Source organism: Schistocerca gregaria, chromosome 6 (genome assembly GCF_023897955.1).
Source record: "Schistocerca gregaria isolate iqSchGreg1 chromosome 6, iqSchGreg1.2, whole genome shotgun sequence".
Taxonomy (NCBI): Eukaryota; Metazoa; Arthropoda; class Insecta; order Orthoptera; family Acrididae; genus Schistocerca; species Schistocerca gregaria.
In genome coordinates, this window is record NC_064925.1 from 283,526,798 (window position 1) to 283,542,525 (window position 15,728).

At 37.5% G+C, this 15,728-nt stretch overlaps 1 protein-coding gene across 12 annotated transcripts in view; it reads right to left on the minus strand.

The window, feature by feature from the left end:
• Positions 1–15,728, minus strand: part of LOC126278045 (receptor expression-enhancing protein 1) — a 628,988-nt gene that overhangs the window by 54,870 nt on the left and 558,390 nt on the right. For 7 of the 12 annotated variants that reach the window (XM_049977819.1, XM_049977813.1, XM_049977810.1 and 4 more), the window contains one exon: positions 1,640–1,790. In XM_049977819.1, the coding sequence (XP_049833776.1) occupies positions 1,640–1,790 (151 nt within the window). The remainder of the gene's footprint in view (positions 1–1,639; positions 1,791–15,728) is intronic. The other 5 variants (XM_049977820.1, XM_049977811.1, XM_049977815.1 and 2 more) reach the window with 1 other exon arrangement.

The window sequence follows — 15,728 nt, forward strand, 5'->3', positions numbered from 1 at the left end:
GGTGCAGCAGTACTTGAACTTGCAAACAACAACTTTAAAATGAACTGTGGTTATTCTCTGGGTGCAGTGTGCACTGAACTTGAAGTGAGAAGTTACAATGGCCATAAACAGTGGTAACAAAAGTGAACACAACGGCACTGGTTACAACGACCACGTCACATTCCCACATGCTCTCACACACTCCAGTATGACTAGTCCAATGGGGAGTGTTGCACGGCGGTCAGTATGTATCAAATTTTACCAAGCCAACCTCTGCAACATTCCAGGAGCTTCACATTTTCTACTTATATACACAGAATTTTGACACACACAGATTTTTACCACTGATGATGGGAGTCACCAAATGCTCTAGATGCAGCTTAGCAACTGAGGAGTTTTCGCTAAAGATTAATATTGTTTCAATGGTAGGATTATTAGAAAAACAGCACCACTCTAGTCAGAGGAGGATGCGACGAAGACTCACCCATGGTTTTGTCAGAATAAACTATTGTAGCAATCTACATCTACATGTATACTCTGCAAACCACTGTAAAGTGCAAGACAGAGTGTACTTAGTACCATTTCTCATTCCAATAACAAAGTGGACAGGAAGTGACTGATTGCTTAAATGACTCTGTGCACAATGTAACTAGTCTAGTCTTATCTTTTTGGTCCCCATGGGAGCATTACACGGGAGACTGAAGTACATTTCTACATTTTTCACTTAATACTGGTTGTTAAAACTTTGGAAATAGGCTATCACAGGATAAATGGCACCTAACTTTGAGCATCGGCCCATTCAGATTATCAACATTTCTGTGACTCTCTCCCTTGAGCAAAATGAACCTTAGATCACTCAAACTGCCTTCTTTGAATATGTTGCATATTCTGTGTTAGTCCTATTTGGTATGGCACCCACACACTTCAGTAATTTTGTAAGATGAGCACTCGTAGAGCAATTCTGGATGACAGTAAAAAATAAAAAAATAAAAATAAAAAAAATGAAACTGACTAAAATCAGGCAAAAATCAAACCTGAGGCTAGAATCATGTGGGCGTGTTGCTTTCGTGTGTGTGTGTGTGTGTGTGTGTGTGTGTGTGTGTGTGTGTGTGTGTGTGTGTGTGTGTGTGTGTGTATTGTTCATAAAGGCCTTAATGGCCAAAAGCTATAATTGTGTGAATCTTTTTGTTGTGCCTATCTGCGACTCAGCATCTCCGCTACATAGTAAGCAGCAAGTTTCCTTCTCTAATATTGAGACTGACTAAAATATAATTGAACTTAGCATTTTCCAGATATACTCCGACACTTAGCCAATGCCTCACCTTGCTTAGTAGAAGATGACTATGGTCCACTTCAAAAGAAGGTACTGTACATCTGCATAACTAACATGAAGTATCTATGACAGTCATTATTGTAACTAAATCACTCAAATCAAACACTGCAGTCTGATGAACACCCTGAGAATTAGTAAAATGTGAGAGAAGCTAAAATCCAGATTACTGAATTCAGAAAATGTCATATGACTGGCCTGACATTCCTAGCATTTAAACTGTAATCACACTGATAGGATACACAAACATTGAAGGCTGTCTGACATCTTAAGAACTGTCATGGAATACTGTCAATATACGAAAACAAGTCTGAAACTGAAATAATGCACCTCCACCTGACGCAACCCTTTCTCGATCTCTGTTCCTATCCTGAGCCTCTGGTAGTGCCTTTCTTCCACTGTTGCTGTCACCATCAACATCTGAGCTCAGATCACCCAGACTGTAACTGCGTCTCAATTGCTGTACAAGACCACCGCCACCCTGCAAGATTAAAAATTGCAACACAGTTTCAGGTAGTGATATAATCAGCATACCTCAACAAAAATTTATACAACATATTGCTGCAACATTATGACATATTCCTTGAAAACAGACACACACAAATACACACACAGAATGAGGCAATGAAAACAAGCCACAGAAAATATATCCAGAACGAGTAAATATATCAAGGAGTGGTATTTAATAAGTAGTTGTGCATAGTGTAATAAGGTAAATCCTCACACACATGCAAGTAATTTTTAGCATTTATAGCTTCTGAATTATGACACCACTGTTGTTTTTGTTTTTATGGAGCTATGTATTTTTTTTCTGCGGCATAGAAAAGGTCCTTCCAGGAGAAATTTGGTGGCATAATGTGTGGAACTTGATCAGATAGTAACAAAATAACATAATTACAAACCACTGTGTTGCTGTCTGCACAGTTGTCTACTCTGCTGTAGCAAATAAAAGCATAGATACAACCTATGTACAATTTGCGTGTTTATTCTACATCCATATCTAAAGCTACATTCACATAAATGCTTCACAAGCCACTATACAGTGCTTGGCAGAGGGTAAATCATACCAGTGTCACAAGTTTTCTGTTTTATTCCATTCTAATATTGAGCAAAAGAAAATTGAGCGCCTGTACACCTCTGTAAGCACCCAAATCTTTCTTATCTTTTTCTCATGGTCCCTACAAAAGATATTCATTGGCCGCAGCATAATGGCTGCACAGCAAACTTTGAATATAGGTCCTCTAAATTTATCCAATAGGGTTTCATGAAAACTATGTAATCTTTCTTCCAAGAATTCCTGTTTACGTTCTCCAAGTGGTGTTATGACTATCATACCAAGCACTCAAAAGGTTGACCCAAAGCGCAGATATATACAATTCTGGACAGATACTACTTCATACTGAATTGTACCTGCATTTATCGCAGCACAGGCCCATGTTATAAGTTATTTCACATCTTAATGACTTGTTTACATTGTGTTTTAATTTTTCCTACAGTCAAGAGGTTTTCAGTCTCATGAGCATGCAGGCCACTTTTTTTTTCCCTGGACAACTTATCCAACAATCTCCAAATGTTCTGTTAAGATACTTTGCAATTATCTGTGCAGGATGGGTAGGATTCCCAATATGTTGCTGCAACATAGAGAACTTTAAGGCCAATGGGATGTCTTTCAATAACCACAGCAGCATTCCTCTTAGAAATTGTAGACACACTTGCAGCTATTTGGAACCCGATCAATAAAATATAGATGAATCGCGCAATTCTTGAAAAGCTTACACCACGCATTGACAGACCAAGGTAGTTTTTTATCCATTTCTCTCAGCTGACATGGATTTTGATATAACTAGTTGTGCATTTTGCAAATAATGATATTTTATATCTAACACTTCCAAACTATTGTGGTTTTTTTACACTTTCAAAGACAGGTCATAATGGTTTGGCATATCTTTCATAATAAAACTGCACAAGTTCTCTCCAGAATCAGTATGCCAATCAGGCAAAATCATACCAGGATGAAAATACCCATTTGTAAAACACTGTGTCCTGCTACATGAAGAAGTCCGTAACTGCCCACTGCATACCCTCATCTGACAGGAATCATCATCAACCCTTCAAGGCATGTGATAATTCTGCAACAGTGGTTCTTCAACAGACATGCTGCCCTGTACACTCTCCATTCTCCAATGGATGTGTACTGGTTTTTGTCCTTTGGCAGCCAAGAAAAGGATAACAGTACATTGGTCCTGTCTGGATGGATCTGATGATAATGTTGCCATAGTTCACATTTCCTCATTTATCATACACATGGAAAGACATGAATGCCACATTAATGCCATGCCTAGATGTTGGTGCTTAGACACTCGCATCAGAATTTTACTACAGTGCATATAACCTGCTGCAACTCCCTCAAATGGAAAGGTTTTGATCAACAACACCCACCACAAACTAAAACTACATCCACTTTTTCCAATGTCACATACATTGTGTAACTCTGAAGAAATTCATGAGCAGCTTGTCCAACTGCTAAAACAGCAGAGCACAGGCCGATGGACATGAAGTACAGAGGTACACATACAACCAGTCCCTGAGTCACGTGTGTGTATTTTGGTGCTGTAGGGCAGAGGTTCGTCTCCTGATCAGGGACGGTGGTTTACCACACACTTATTTTGTTACTAGTTGATAAAATTCTGTAAGTTTACTTCAAAGGCTCTGTCCACACAAAAGATAAAAGTATACAGTCCCATTTTAAACAAACTAAGCTGTTGTCATACTTCAGCAGCTATCAACATTTAAAAATTACTTGCACAGGTCAGAAAATTCACCACACAATCCACCGTAGCTTAGCAAAGCTACATCGCAACACATTTACTCATTTTGGATGTAGTTGGGGTCTTAGCTGCTTCACCCTATACATATAACATTCCCTCTTGCAGACTTTTTTTCTAATTTATTTTTACCTGTAAACAATATATTTTGGCATCTCAGCACAGCCCTTAAAACTTATAATTTCCTATCAAGCACGACTCAGGGTGAGACACAATTAACCAGTTTTTAAGTTTAATAGGGTGAAGCATTCTCGTAGGAATGACTTTTAAGGCTAGGCCAATGAAAAAGTCATGTGGAAAGAAAAGACTCTCCTTGCTATGGAGCAATCATGGGAGAAGTGTAGGCCAACTGCTACAGGAAAAGCCAGTCTTAGAATACCAGGCCACAAGCATTGTGAATTCTAGTGCGAAGCTTAGCCAGGTGACAGACAACACAGGGGCCTTTATGGAGAGATTCTGATGCTGAGGATAAGGTACTTACAGTACAAGAAGCAGGAAACAGCCTGGCTAGCCTCACAGTAAAGGGTCCTGGAGGAAACAGGAGCAGCAATAGTTCACAACAGAGTGGGATTTGTTGAGGTTTTGCAGTGATATGATCAGCCCTGAGTTAACACAGATGTTAGCCACATGAACAAAGAGCTAAGTGAATTGCTTTTGACTGAAACAAAGTCTCATATCTGTGCTGGGGCTGTTGCTGCAATTGGGAGATCGGGTACACTAATCATGGCCTGCAACTGAATACAAGGGGGAAGGAAAGAGTAGCTGAGCACATTGTACAGAGACAAGATAACAACCCTGTGATTAATGGAATCAAAGGGCCACATTTTTTAGCTTAGAGTCAGGTTACAGACAGAGAGTAGCAAAAGAAATTTGGGGGGAGCAGTACAAGACAACAGTATATGTAACAGTTTCCAGAAAAATAAAATTTGTTTGATCAGAACATCAGAGGGTTGAAAAACAAGGTAGATTCTGAAGTAATAGATCTTCTGTGAATACCACGTAAGCACAAGGACGGAGAAGTTAAGTATCAGGGAGTATAGACTTGCACCATTTTTGTGTAGAGTTTAACATAGAAAAAGGAGGAGTTGCAACATATGTAAAGGTTGGATGCAAAGTCAAAAGTATTGAAAGAAATAGTTTTTGTGTTGATCAGAACCTAGAAGCATGTGCTTCTGAGCTGTTACTGAAGAATACTTCTCTGATAATTGTAATAGTCTACATATCCCTCTAGGAAACTTTCAGCTGTTTATGAGAAATCTATATGCATTATCAAGCTACCTGTCAGACAAGAAGAAACAGTTAGAAGCTTGTGGAGATTTCAATGTAGAGTTCTTAAAAGATACTGACAGGAAAAATGAACTAAATTTATTATCTAGGTGTTTCAATCTACTTTCAGTAGTCAGTTTTCCAGTTCATGTGCAGAAAAATAGTTGGACAATGACAGGTAACCTTTTTATGGACAGTGTTCATGTGGAAGCAATTTATGGGTACCCAGCTGCTACTGGACATCTGATCATGATGTACAATTAAGTAAAATAAATGTTATGGGAGCTTAAAAACCTAATGCTGGTTCACACAAAGCAGTTGGTATTATTAATGAGAACAGGATACAATGTTTTGAGAGTAAGTTAAAATGGGTGGTATGGGAAAGGTACATGTACAAAAAGATGCTAATGTCAAATTCAGTTTATTCCACAGTAAATTTGTGTCAATATTTCAAAGTCACATTCCTAAATAAATATCCAAAACATCCAACATGGGTGACTAAGGGAATTAAAATCTCTTGTAAGATGAAGAGGAAAATTTATGTTAAGCCCAGAGTAAGTCAAGATCTGACATTACTTGCACACTATAAAAATTACTGTAGCATTTTAAGCAAAGTCATTGAAATGCCCAGGGGTATGCACATCCTGAAAGAAATAAATAATGCTGATAATAAGATTAAAATTATGTGGGTCATTGTCAAATATAAGACAACATTCTATAACAATTAAACTAAATGACAATGTTGTGACATAATTCTCAAGTTGCAAGTACTTTTAACAATCACCACCCAAACATAGCAGCAAATATGGGATTGAATGGTTCAGTTCAAGAAGCAAGAGAATATATTTAAAATGTCATTTCACAAAACTTTAAGCACAAAGAAGTACCTCCAACATAATTGAGTGAAACTAATACAATAATAAAAATTCTAGAAAATAAAAACTCATGTGGTGTTCATGGACTTTCAAACAGACTTCTGAAAAGCTGACCCAGCTTAATAAGCAATGTCCTTAGCTATACATGCAATGCATCACTTATGCAGGCAATTTTTTCAGACAGGTTAAAATATGCAATTATTAAACCACTTCATAAAAAAAGGTGACAAGACAGACTTAAACAATTATCATCCAATTTTCTTACTGACATCATTCTTGAAAATATTCAAACAGATAATGTAATTAAGAGTAGTCACACACTTAAGCGGAAAAAAACGTACGTAGCATACCACAGTTCGGACTCCAGAAGGGTTGCTCAACTGAGAGTGCCATTTATATATTCACTCATTAAATAGTTCAAGCCTTAAAGAATAAAATGTTGCTAGTTGGTATTATTTATGATCTTTCCAGGCATTTGATTGTGTAATCATGAAATTCTCTTGGAAAAACTCAAGTTTTATGTTATTGATTGCTTTACATACAACTGTTTTGAATCATATTTCACAAACAGAATGCAAAAAGTTGTGCTGAATAATTCAGACACTTTGAGAAAGGAAGAATATTTTAGTGACTGTGGAAAAACACAACTGGAATCCCACAATGTTCAATTTTGGGTCCATTCCTATTCCTTATTTATGTGAATGACCTTCCACTTATCATTCAACAAGCAAAATAGGTACTTCTTGCAGATGATACATAATGCTAAATCTATTTAGAAAGTAAGCAACAGAAAAGTTGGTAAATGATGTTTTCTAAATAATTATTAAGTGGTTCTCAAAAAATTGATTCTCCCCAAACTTTGAAAAAATATATTATATTCAGTTCGGTACAACAAATAGAGTCATACAAACAATTGATGCAGCTCATGATCAGGAGTTAGTAAACAGTGTAGATTAAAACTCCATTGGGGAGAAGAATGTCACTGAGCTTGTCAAAAAATTAAGTTGAGCTATTTTTGCTCTTTGCTTAATTGGTAATCTTAGAAAAAAATGAATCAACCTCCTGACATATTTTGCATAATTACACTCAATAACATAGTACAGAATAATTTTTGGGGGTAATTAAACACTTAGAAAGAAAGTATTGATTCCAAAAAAGTGGGCAATAAGAGTATTGTGCATGTTCACCCATGGACATCATGTAGATACCTCTCCAAGGAGCTAGGCATTATAACTGTGCCATCACATTAAGTATATTCACAAATGAAATTCATCATAAATAATCCATCACAATTTGAGAACAATGATGTACATAGCTGCAACACTAGAGGGGAAAATAACCTTTATTGTTCATTGTTAAAGATGTCAGTGGCTCAGAAAGGCATTGAATATATAGCAACAAAAATTTTTGATCTTTTGTCAAATAACATAAAATTTCTGACAGGTAGCAAAGCAAGTTTTAAATCTAACTCAAAATCATTTCTCCTGGACAATTCCTGAATTTTTACTTAAAAACTAATTGTTAATTTAAAAAAAGGAAAGACAGAAAAAAAACCTAATCATGAATATACATACTGCAAACTGACACGTTCCGCATCATTTCGTTGGAAGAATCATTCATATATCCTGTGGAACACGTAACTAACTAAATGACTAACTAGGAGCAGAGTGAAAAAACAGTTTGACACCGTACAGGACACATCGTTTGGTTCACTGATGGGTTGCAAATAGACCAAGGCATTGGGGCAGGGGTGTATGGGGTTCAGCCAAACTGGAGGACATCATCCCTCTAGGAAAACTGGCCCCTGTATTCCTAGCTGAAATTACTGCAATCAGGGCAAGTGTCGAGGGGAATATGCGTAGGTGCTGCAAGTGCTCTAGCATCTACATCTATTCAGAGAGCCAGGCAGCCCTGAAATCATTGGCAACTCCTGCAACAAGCTCTAAGATAGTTCCAGAATGCCACAGGGCTCTGGTGGAGCTAGGGGGAAGCAATAGGGTAAACCTAGTGTGGGTCCCAGGTGGCGCACATTGGCACGGCGCGTCACGGACGGTAGTTGCCGGAAGTAAAGTCCCGTCCACCAGAGGGCACACGAGAATTCGGCCACGTCCTCTGCCGGTGGAACAAAAACAACTCAGGCAGCATGGGCCGTGCCCAGTCAGTTTTCACATCGGGCATGCCTAGCAGACAGTTACTGGTCCACACTATGTGAAGTGCGACGGACAACATGAATCGTGTTAATACAGCTAGGATGGGGGAAACAACTCCATTTATTGGATCGGAACCTGTCCTGACAATCACCAAGGCTATGATCAAATTAGAACTAGGGAACGGACTTGGGAAACAGCACATAGGATATTGGACCAAGGTCCATAAACAAAAACATGGTAAGGTAATGATGCCCAAGCCATGTTTTAAAAGCAGCTCTATAATCCTGGGATTGAACAGGAAAGAGATCAAACTCATGACTGGACTGATGACCGGCCATGGGAATTTAAAAAAAAAAACCTACACACAATGGGTATAACAGAAGAGGACCCTAATTTTAGGATCTGTGATGAGGATGAAGAAACTGCATCACACCTAATCTTCGAATGCATGGCACTGGAGAGTAAAAGATAAAGAATCTTTGGGACAACTAGACCTGAAGAAATTGCACTTAACAAAAAACTGGTAGAGGGACTCCTTGCACTATTTAAGCGCATTGGTCGACTTTACTAGATATACAAGGAGCAATACTGCACAATAAACTTAGTTTTGGTGCGGGCAGTGGCGGGTTGGACCTAAGCTGTTTTAGCTTCCCAGTTAAAATCAAATCAAATCATCAAATCAACTGACTAATTAACTGATCGTAACTGATAACACACAACCCAGCCTACAGTTTCAACAAACTTAGCACATTCCCAAGTCCGTTACATTTATTTATGTATTTATTTCTTATTTTACACACCTAGTTCCATAGGACCGAACTGAGGGCAAATCTCCATGGTCATGGAATGTGTCAGTACATGAAGTTACAAGAGAAAAGTAATAATAGTTAAAATAAAGTGTTTATTAATCTTAAAAAGACAATATAACTCAGGGATCAGCTTAATTTCTCAAGGAACTCCTCGACAGACAGACAAAAATCTGTCTCAAATAATAATCCTGAATTCAGTTTTTTTTCTGTCTGTTACTCCACTTTCTTAACAAATGATGATAAAGAAAAAAAGAAAGAAAATATGAGCCTCTTATACAGGAAAAGGAAGGCTAGAGCTTATTGTATAGCAGGTATATCAGTATAAAATTCTGGCAGCCACATACAAATATCCCAACAAATCAGCATTAGTGACAAGAACCTCTTTAAACAGCGAGCTCCATTTCAGGTATTTTTCTCATTTTTATTGACAAATAATCTATAATACACACTTTACTTTCGAAAATACAATGTTTAAGCAAATCACAAGATCATGATTTCACCAAAAATAATAATTCTGATGATGTTTCTAGCAGTGTATTAAAATCTTGTTCTGACTTAATAGGACTATCATTCAGGTATTTTTGTAATCAGTCCATGACTTTGCCTAAATATGTCTGCTTGTGTCTGTGTATGTGCGGATGGATATGTGTGCGCGTGTGTGTGTGCGCGCGCGAGTGTACACCTGTCCTTTTTTTCCCCCCTTGAAGTCTTTCCGCTCCCGGGATTGGAATGACTCCTTACCCTCTCCCTTAAAACCCACATCCCTTCGTCTTTCCCTCTCCTTCCTGAAGAAGCAACCATCGGTTGCAAAAGCTAGTAATTCTGTGTTTGTGTTTGTGTGTTTTGTTCATTGTGCCTGTCTGCCGGCGCTTTCCCACTTGGTAAGTCTTGGAATCTTTGTTTTTAATATATTTTTCCCATGTGGAAGTTTCTTTCTAATTTATTTACAAATAATGTACACAGATTCACTGGCACATTCAGAAACACACAGAGTGAGAATGAAGAATGCAGAAAGATTAAAAAAAACTGCCTCACTCTGTAGTCAGTACTTGAGATTACTTTTATACACATTTGACCTGCTAAAGGCTTTAAACAGTGCACCGAAAATGATGTTTGCTGATGAGATAAGTTGTTTTACGAAGATGTTGAGTTAACACTCCAAAGTAGAGGTGAGTAAGCAGGTAAGCAAATAGTACACTTCTCAATTCCAAATCTAACAGTGGTTCTCAGAATCCATAAATCTATATAAATCTATTAGTATCTGGCAAATGCTAAACAAAATTTCATTAAGCAAATTTCTTTCTTCAATAGGGGGTAGCAGTCTTTGCATTCTTTTACCCTTTTGTCAGAAAGGAATTCTGGGATACACACATCAATAATCTGTACAGGGTCATGCTCAACTTCCTTTTTACTTAGAAGTTTCCATATTAATAAAGTTTTACACTTACCAGTTGCATGACATCACCAAAGACATGTCAATAAAATTTAACAGCTACCAATTTCTAGTCAAGTGGCAATATGACATCCATCATTTTCTCCTTAAATGATTATCATTGTTCTCACTCAGTGAAAAACCTTTGAACTTCAGATTACTTCAACTTGGTGGTAAAGCTAACGTGAATGCTCACTATGTTCATGAGCATAGTAAAATGCAAACATATGATGCACATGTTTTTTCTATTGTTGTGTTACATCATAAATTTCATTTATTCATTCATTCATGGGTGGATTTCATTATGAAACCTCCAGATATTGAACTGAAAAGACTTAAAACAAATTAAATGAATGTCAAAAACTACTGACAATCAATACTCTGCTAGATTGTACATTGCATGTGTGTTGAGATATAAGTAAATTCATGAAACAGATAAAAGAGATGACTTGAAAAAGAACTGCAGTTTTCCCAGTTGTACTGAACAGCTTCTGTGTAACTTATCACATAAGTGCACAGATAATTGTCATAGGATAACAGTTCATCTATATCTACATAAATACTCTGCAAGCCATACAGTGCCTGGCAGAGGGTACCCTGTACCACTGCTAGTCATTTCATTTCCTTTCCTGTTCCACTCACAAATAGAGTGAGGGAAAAAGACTCTACTTCCTACGTATGAGCCCTACTTTCTCGTATCTTATCTTCATAGTTCTTAAGCACAAGCAGCAGTAGAATCGTGTGGCAGTCGGCTTCATATATCAACTCTCTAAATTTCCTCAATAGTGTTTCTCAAAAAGAAAGTCACCTTCCCTTCAGAGATTCCAATTTGTGTTCCCAAAGCATCTCCGTAACACTTTTGTGTTTTTCGAACCCACCAATAACAAATCTAGCAGTTCATTTCTGAATTGCTTCAATGTCTTCCTTCAATCTGACCTGGCATGGATCCCAAACACTAGAGCAGTACTCAATAATAGGTCACACCAGCATCCTATATGCAGTCTCCTTTACAGATGAACCACTCTTTCCTACAATTCTCCAAATAAACCAATGTTGACCAGCCATCTTACCTACCACAGCTCTCACATGTTTGTTGCATTTCACATCGCTTTGCAAGGTTATGCAGGGATATTTAAATGACTTTACTGTGTTGAGCAAGAGATTAGTAATACTGTATCTGAACATTAAAGGCTTGTACTTCTTACTCTACTGCATTTATTTTCATTTTTCCACATTCAGAGCTATCTGCTGCCATTCATCATGCCAACTACAAATTTTGTCTATGTTGACTTTTATCTTCTGACAGTCACTCAACTTCAACACCTTACCATACACCACAATATCATCAGAAAACATCCACAGATTGCTGCCCACAGTGTCTATCAAATCATTTATGTATATAGAAAACAACAACACTCCTATCACACTTCCCTGGGGCACTCCTGATGACACCCTTATCTTTGTTGAACACCCTTATCTTTGTTGAACACCCGCCATCGAGGACAACATATTGGGTTCTATTACTTACGAAATCTTCAAGTCACTCACATATCTGTGAACCTATTCCATATGCTTGTATCTTTAACAGCCTACAATGGGGCACTGTGTCAAATGCTTTCCAGAAATCAAGAAATATGGAATCTGTCTCACTCTTCATCCATAGTTCGCAGTATATTATGTGAGAAAAGGGCAAGCTAAGTTTCATACGAGCGATGGTTTCTAAACCTGTGCGGATTCATGGACACAAGCTTCTCAGTCTCAAGAAAGTTTAATGTATTTCAACTGAAAATATATTCAAGAATTCTTGCAGCAAACCAAAGTTAGGAATATTGGTATCTAATTTTGCAGATCCATTATTTTACCCTTGTCATATACTGGGGTCACCTGTGCTTTTTTGCAGTCACTTGGGACTTTGTGCTAGGTGAGAGATTCACAAGTTCCTCTACATCATGGTTCCTTATTACTACGTCTCCTGTAAGGATGACAGTCTGATGGTCAAATGACAGTATGTTTGTCCAATTCTCATGTATGAACAGTTTCTTGATTGTGAAATTTAAAACATCGTCTTTTGTTTTGCTACCTTCAACCGTCACACCAGACTGGTTCTGGATGGAAGCCTTAGACCCGTTTAGCGATTTTACATAAGACCAGAATTTTCTTGGGTTCTCTGGCAGATCTTTCGCTAAGGAAGCTGTTGTATGCTCCATGCATATATATTTTCACAGCTGCATGAATCCTTACTAACCTTCACTTGTCGTCATTCGTGCATCCTCTTTTGAACTGAGAGTGCAACAGCTTCTGCTTCCTCAGCATTTTCTGAATTTCATTATCAAACCATGCTCGATCTTTTCCATCCCTTATCCACTTACTAGGCACATAATTCTCCAGAACTCCATTTCTCTCTCTCCCATAATTCTCCAGAACCCTCTCTCTCTCTCTCTCTCTCTCTCTCTCTCTCTCTCTCTCTCTCTATTCATTTAGTCGGTTCCGACTCTTCGTGACCCCATGAACTAAATCACGCCACTTTTTCCTGTCTTGCACTTTCTCCCGTATACCTTCCAAGTTGGAACTCTATTTACAATCTGCTTATACTTTGGCCATAATTACTGTACATCCATCTTACTGCAACTAGGTGACATCAATTCACTAAGTTAGATGCTAACAACTGTTTATCTGCTCTATCTAGCAGAGACATTCTCCTAGCCTACTTCACTGATTTATTAACTTTCATAATCATAGTTGTTATAAAGATGTTATGATCACTAATCCCTGTTTCTAGACTGATATTGTCGATAAGGTCTGGCCTATTTGTAGTCACAGGGTCAAAGATATTTCCATTGTATGTGGACTACTGAGCTAGTTAATCAAGACAGTTTTCAGAAAAACATGTTTAAAAGTATTTTGCAAGACTGCCAGTCTATACCCCCTGTAATGAATCCATAGACAGCTCAGCTCAGTCTGTACTTAGTAGGTTAACGTCACCTCCAATTAGTATTGGACAGTCTGGGTATTTACACGCTACTGACAGGAGATTTTCTTTGAATGACTCTAGAACTGTCACTGCAGAATTGGGTGGCCTGAAAAAACATCCAACAATTAAGTTGGTTTCACCCACACCTGTTATACACAACCAGATAACTTCGCTGTCACAATATTTTTGTCAACTGCAACAGTTGTCTACAGACTATGGGAATATTATATTTACAATGAGTTTTTTTACTTCTAATGCTATGAAACAGTGTTTTCCAATCATAAACTGATAGACTGTCAGAGGCATGGTTAAAATGATTTTTTAAATTTTATTAACTGCCTGTATTCTCAACTACTTATGATTATATAGCTAAGATAACAGAAAAATTCACAAAGAGACAGATAGGCTCACCAACACTTACCTTCAAGAGGATAACACACAAAAAGATAAATAAATAAATAAAAGTTGCAATGACAAAACAATATCTTTCAATGTTTATATAGTTCAAGAGGTGAATCAGAAACAGATAATTAAAAATGAAAATAACGACATTTCAAAAGTAATGTCAGATGAAATTAAAAGTGCCATTCAGTGTATGTATGTCATTCAGAATGTGAGTCTTGACCTGTGTTTGCGTAATACAATATACTGTAAAATTCACCCATACAACTACAGTAGGAACTAAATTTAAAACCAGTGGATATGAACTAGAAGCTAACCTTACATAAACATCAATAAGAGAAAATAACTGCAAATGTCTTAAGAAATCTCAAAACATATCAAAAACACTATCCAACAACAGATTATATTTTGTAATTTGAGCACTAGAGAAACTCTGCACTATCTTTTAGGGATCTTTTTAAAAGTTATCTTACCATTCACTAATTAACTACAATTAAGATTCTGTTTAGCTAACTTAACTTGCAAGGAAATACAAAGTCTTCCCAAGTTGGGATTATTACTGTAGGAGCCAGAGAATGTAGAATATTTTGAGATGGACCTAATCTAGACAGAAGTAGTGTGAGAAAAAAAGACCACGAAAGGAGGAAAAGTACTTACTGCATGAAGTAAGTGTGGAGACGCTGAGAGTACCTGGCATTGTTGGTGTGCAATGGCTCTATCAGGTCAGGAGAACAGCATGGAAAGCAAGCAAGGCACATGAAGACTGGAAAAAGGAAATCGTGCTAATTTTTAAGAAGGGGAGTTGCTTTGATATGTCATGCTGCCAAGGCATTTGAGAAGATTCTGGAAAAAAGTGTTTGGAAGATGGTAAGAGGAAGATAGAGGAACAATATGGGTTTATTCCATGAAGTTTCGGATGACGTTTACTTCCTGCCACAACATTTTGGTTGACAACCATTCAGTCATCTTCGGGTGACATTGAACACTGAAGGTTGCTAGTTCATATCACTACCTTTATACCAAAACTAGGTGTGAAAATGCATGTGCAGAGTGACTTCTGTTGAGTTACACGCACTCTTTGAATACTGCTCCATCTATGGCACGCACGTGTATGCGTAATGAGACACTACATGCTCAACTACATGGTGAAAGACCCCCAGGAAACTGTAAAGTTTATTTATATTTTTTAATCGAAACACTGATCAAACTTAAGACTTAGCAAAGATGTTACTTATGAATGCGCAATAAGTTGCAGACAAATGAAAAAAATTTCTTCATTCAATTATTTGTACAGTTTTTTGTATTAGACACACTCAGACTCACTTGTAGGTAGAAGGACAATGAAGATGCTAAGATCTTGGCCTTGGAGACATCCTTCTGGGACTAAATTATTAAGGAATCGATGAAAATGTGTTTAGTGCAAGATCTTATTAACCATGATGGTGGCTTTCAACTGGATAAGGCAGGGTGCATGGTGATACTTTTAATTTCTTCAGAAAGAAAATATTTTATGACCAATGACATATCTAGAGAAATTTAATTTTATTCATTTTGACATCCAAATTAAAACTCCACGAGTGTGCAATCCGACAGTGTGTTCAAAGAGGGCATGTAACTCAGTGGAGGCTGCTCATGTAGTGGCTGTCTCTGTGCATGTGTCTTCGGGCCAGTTTTTTGTATAAAGGTAGT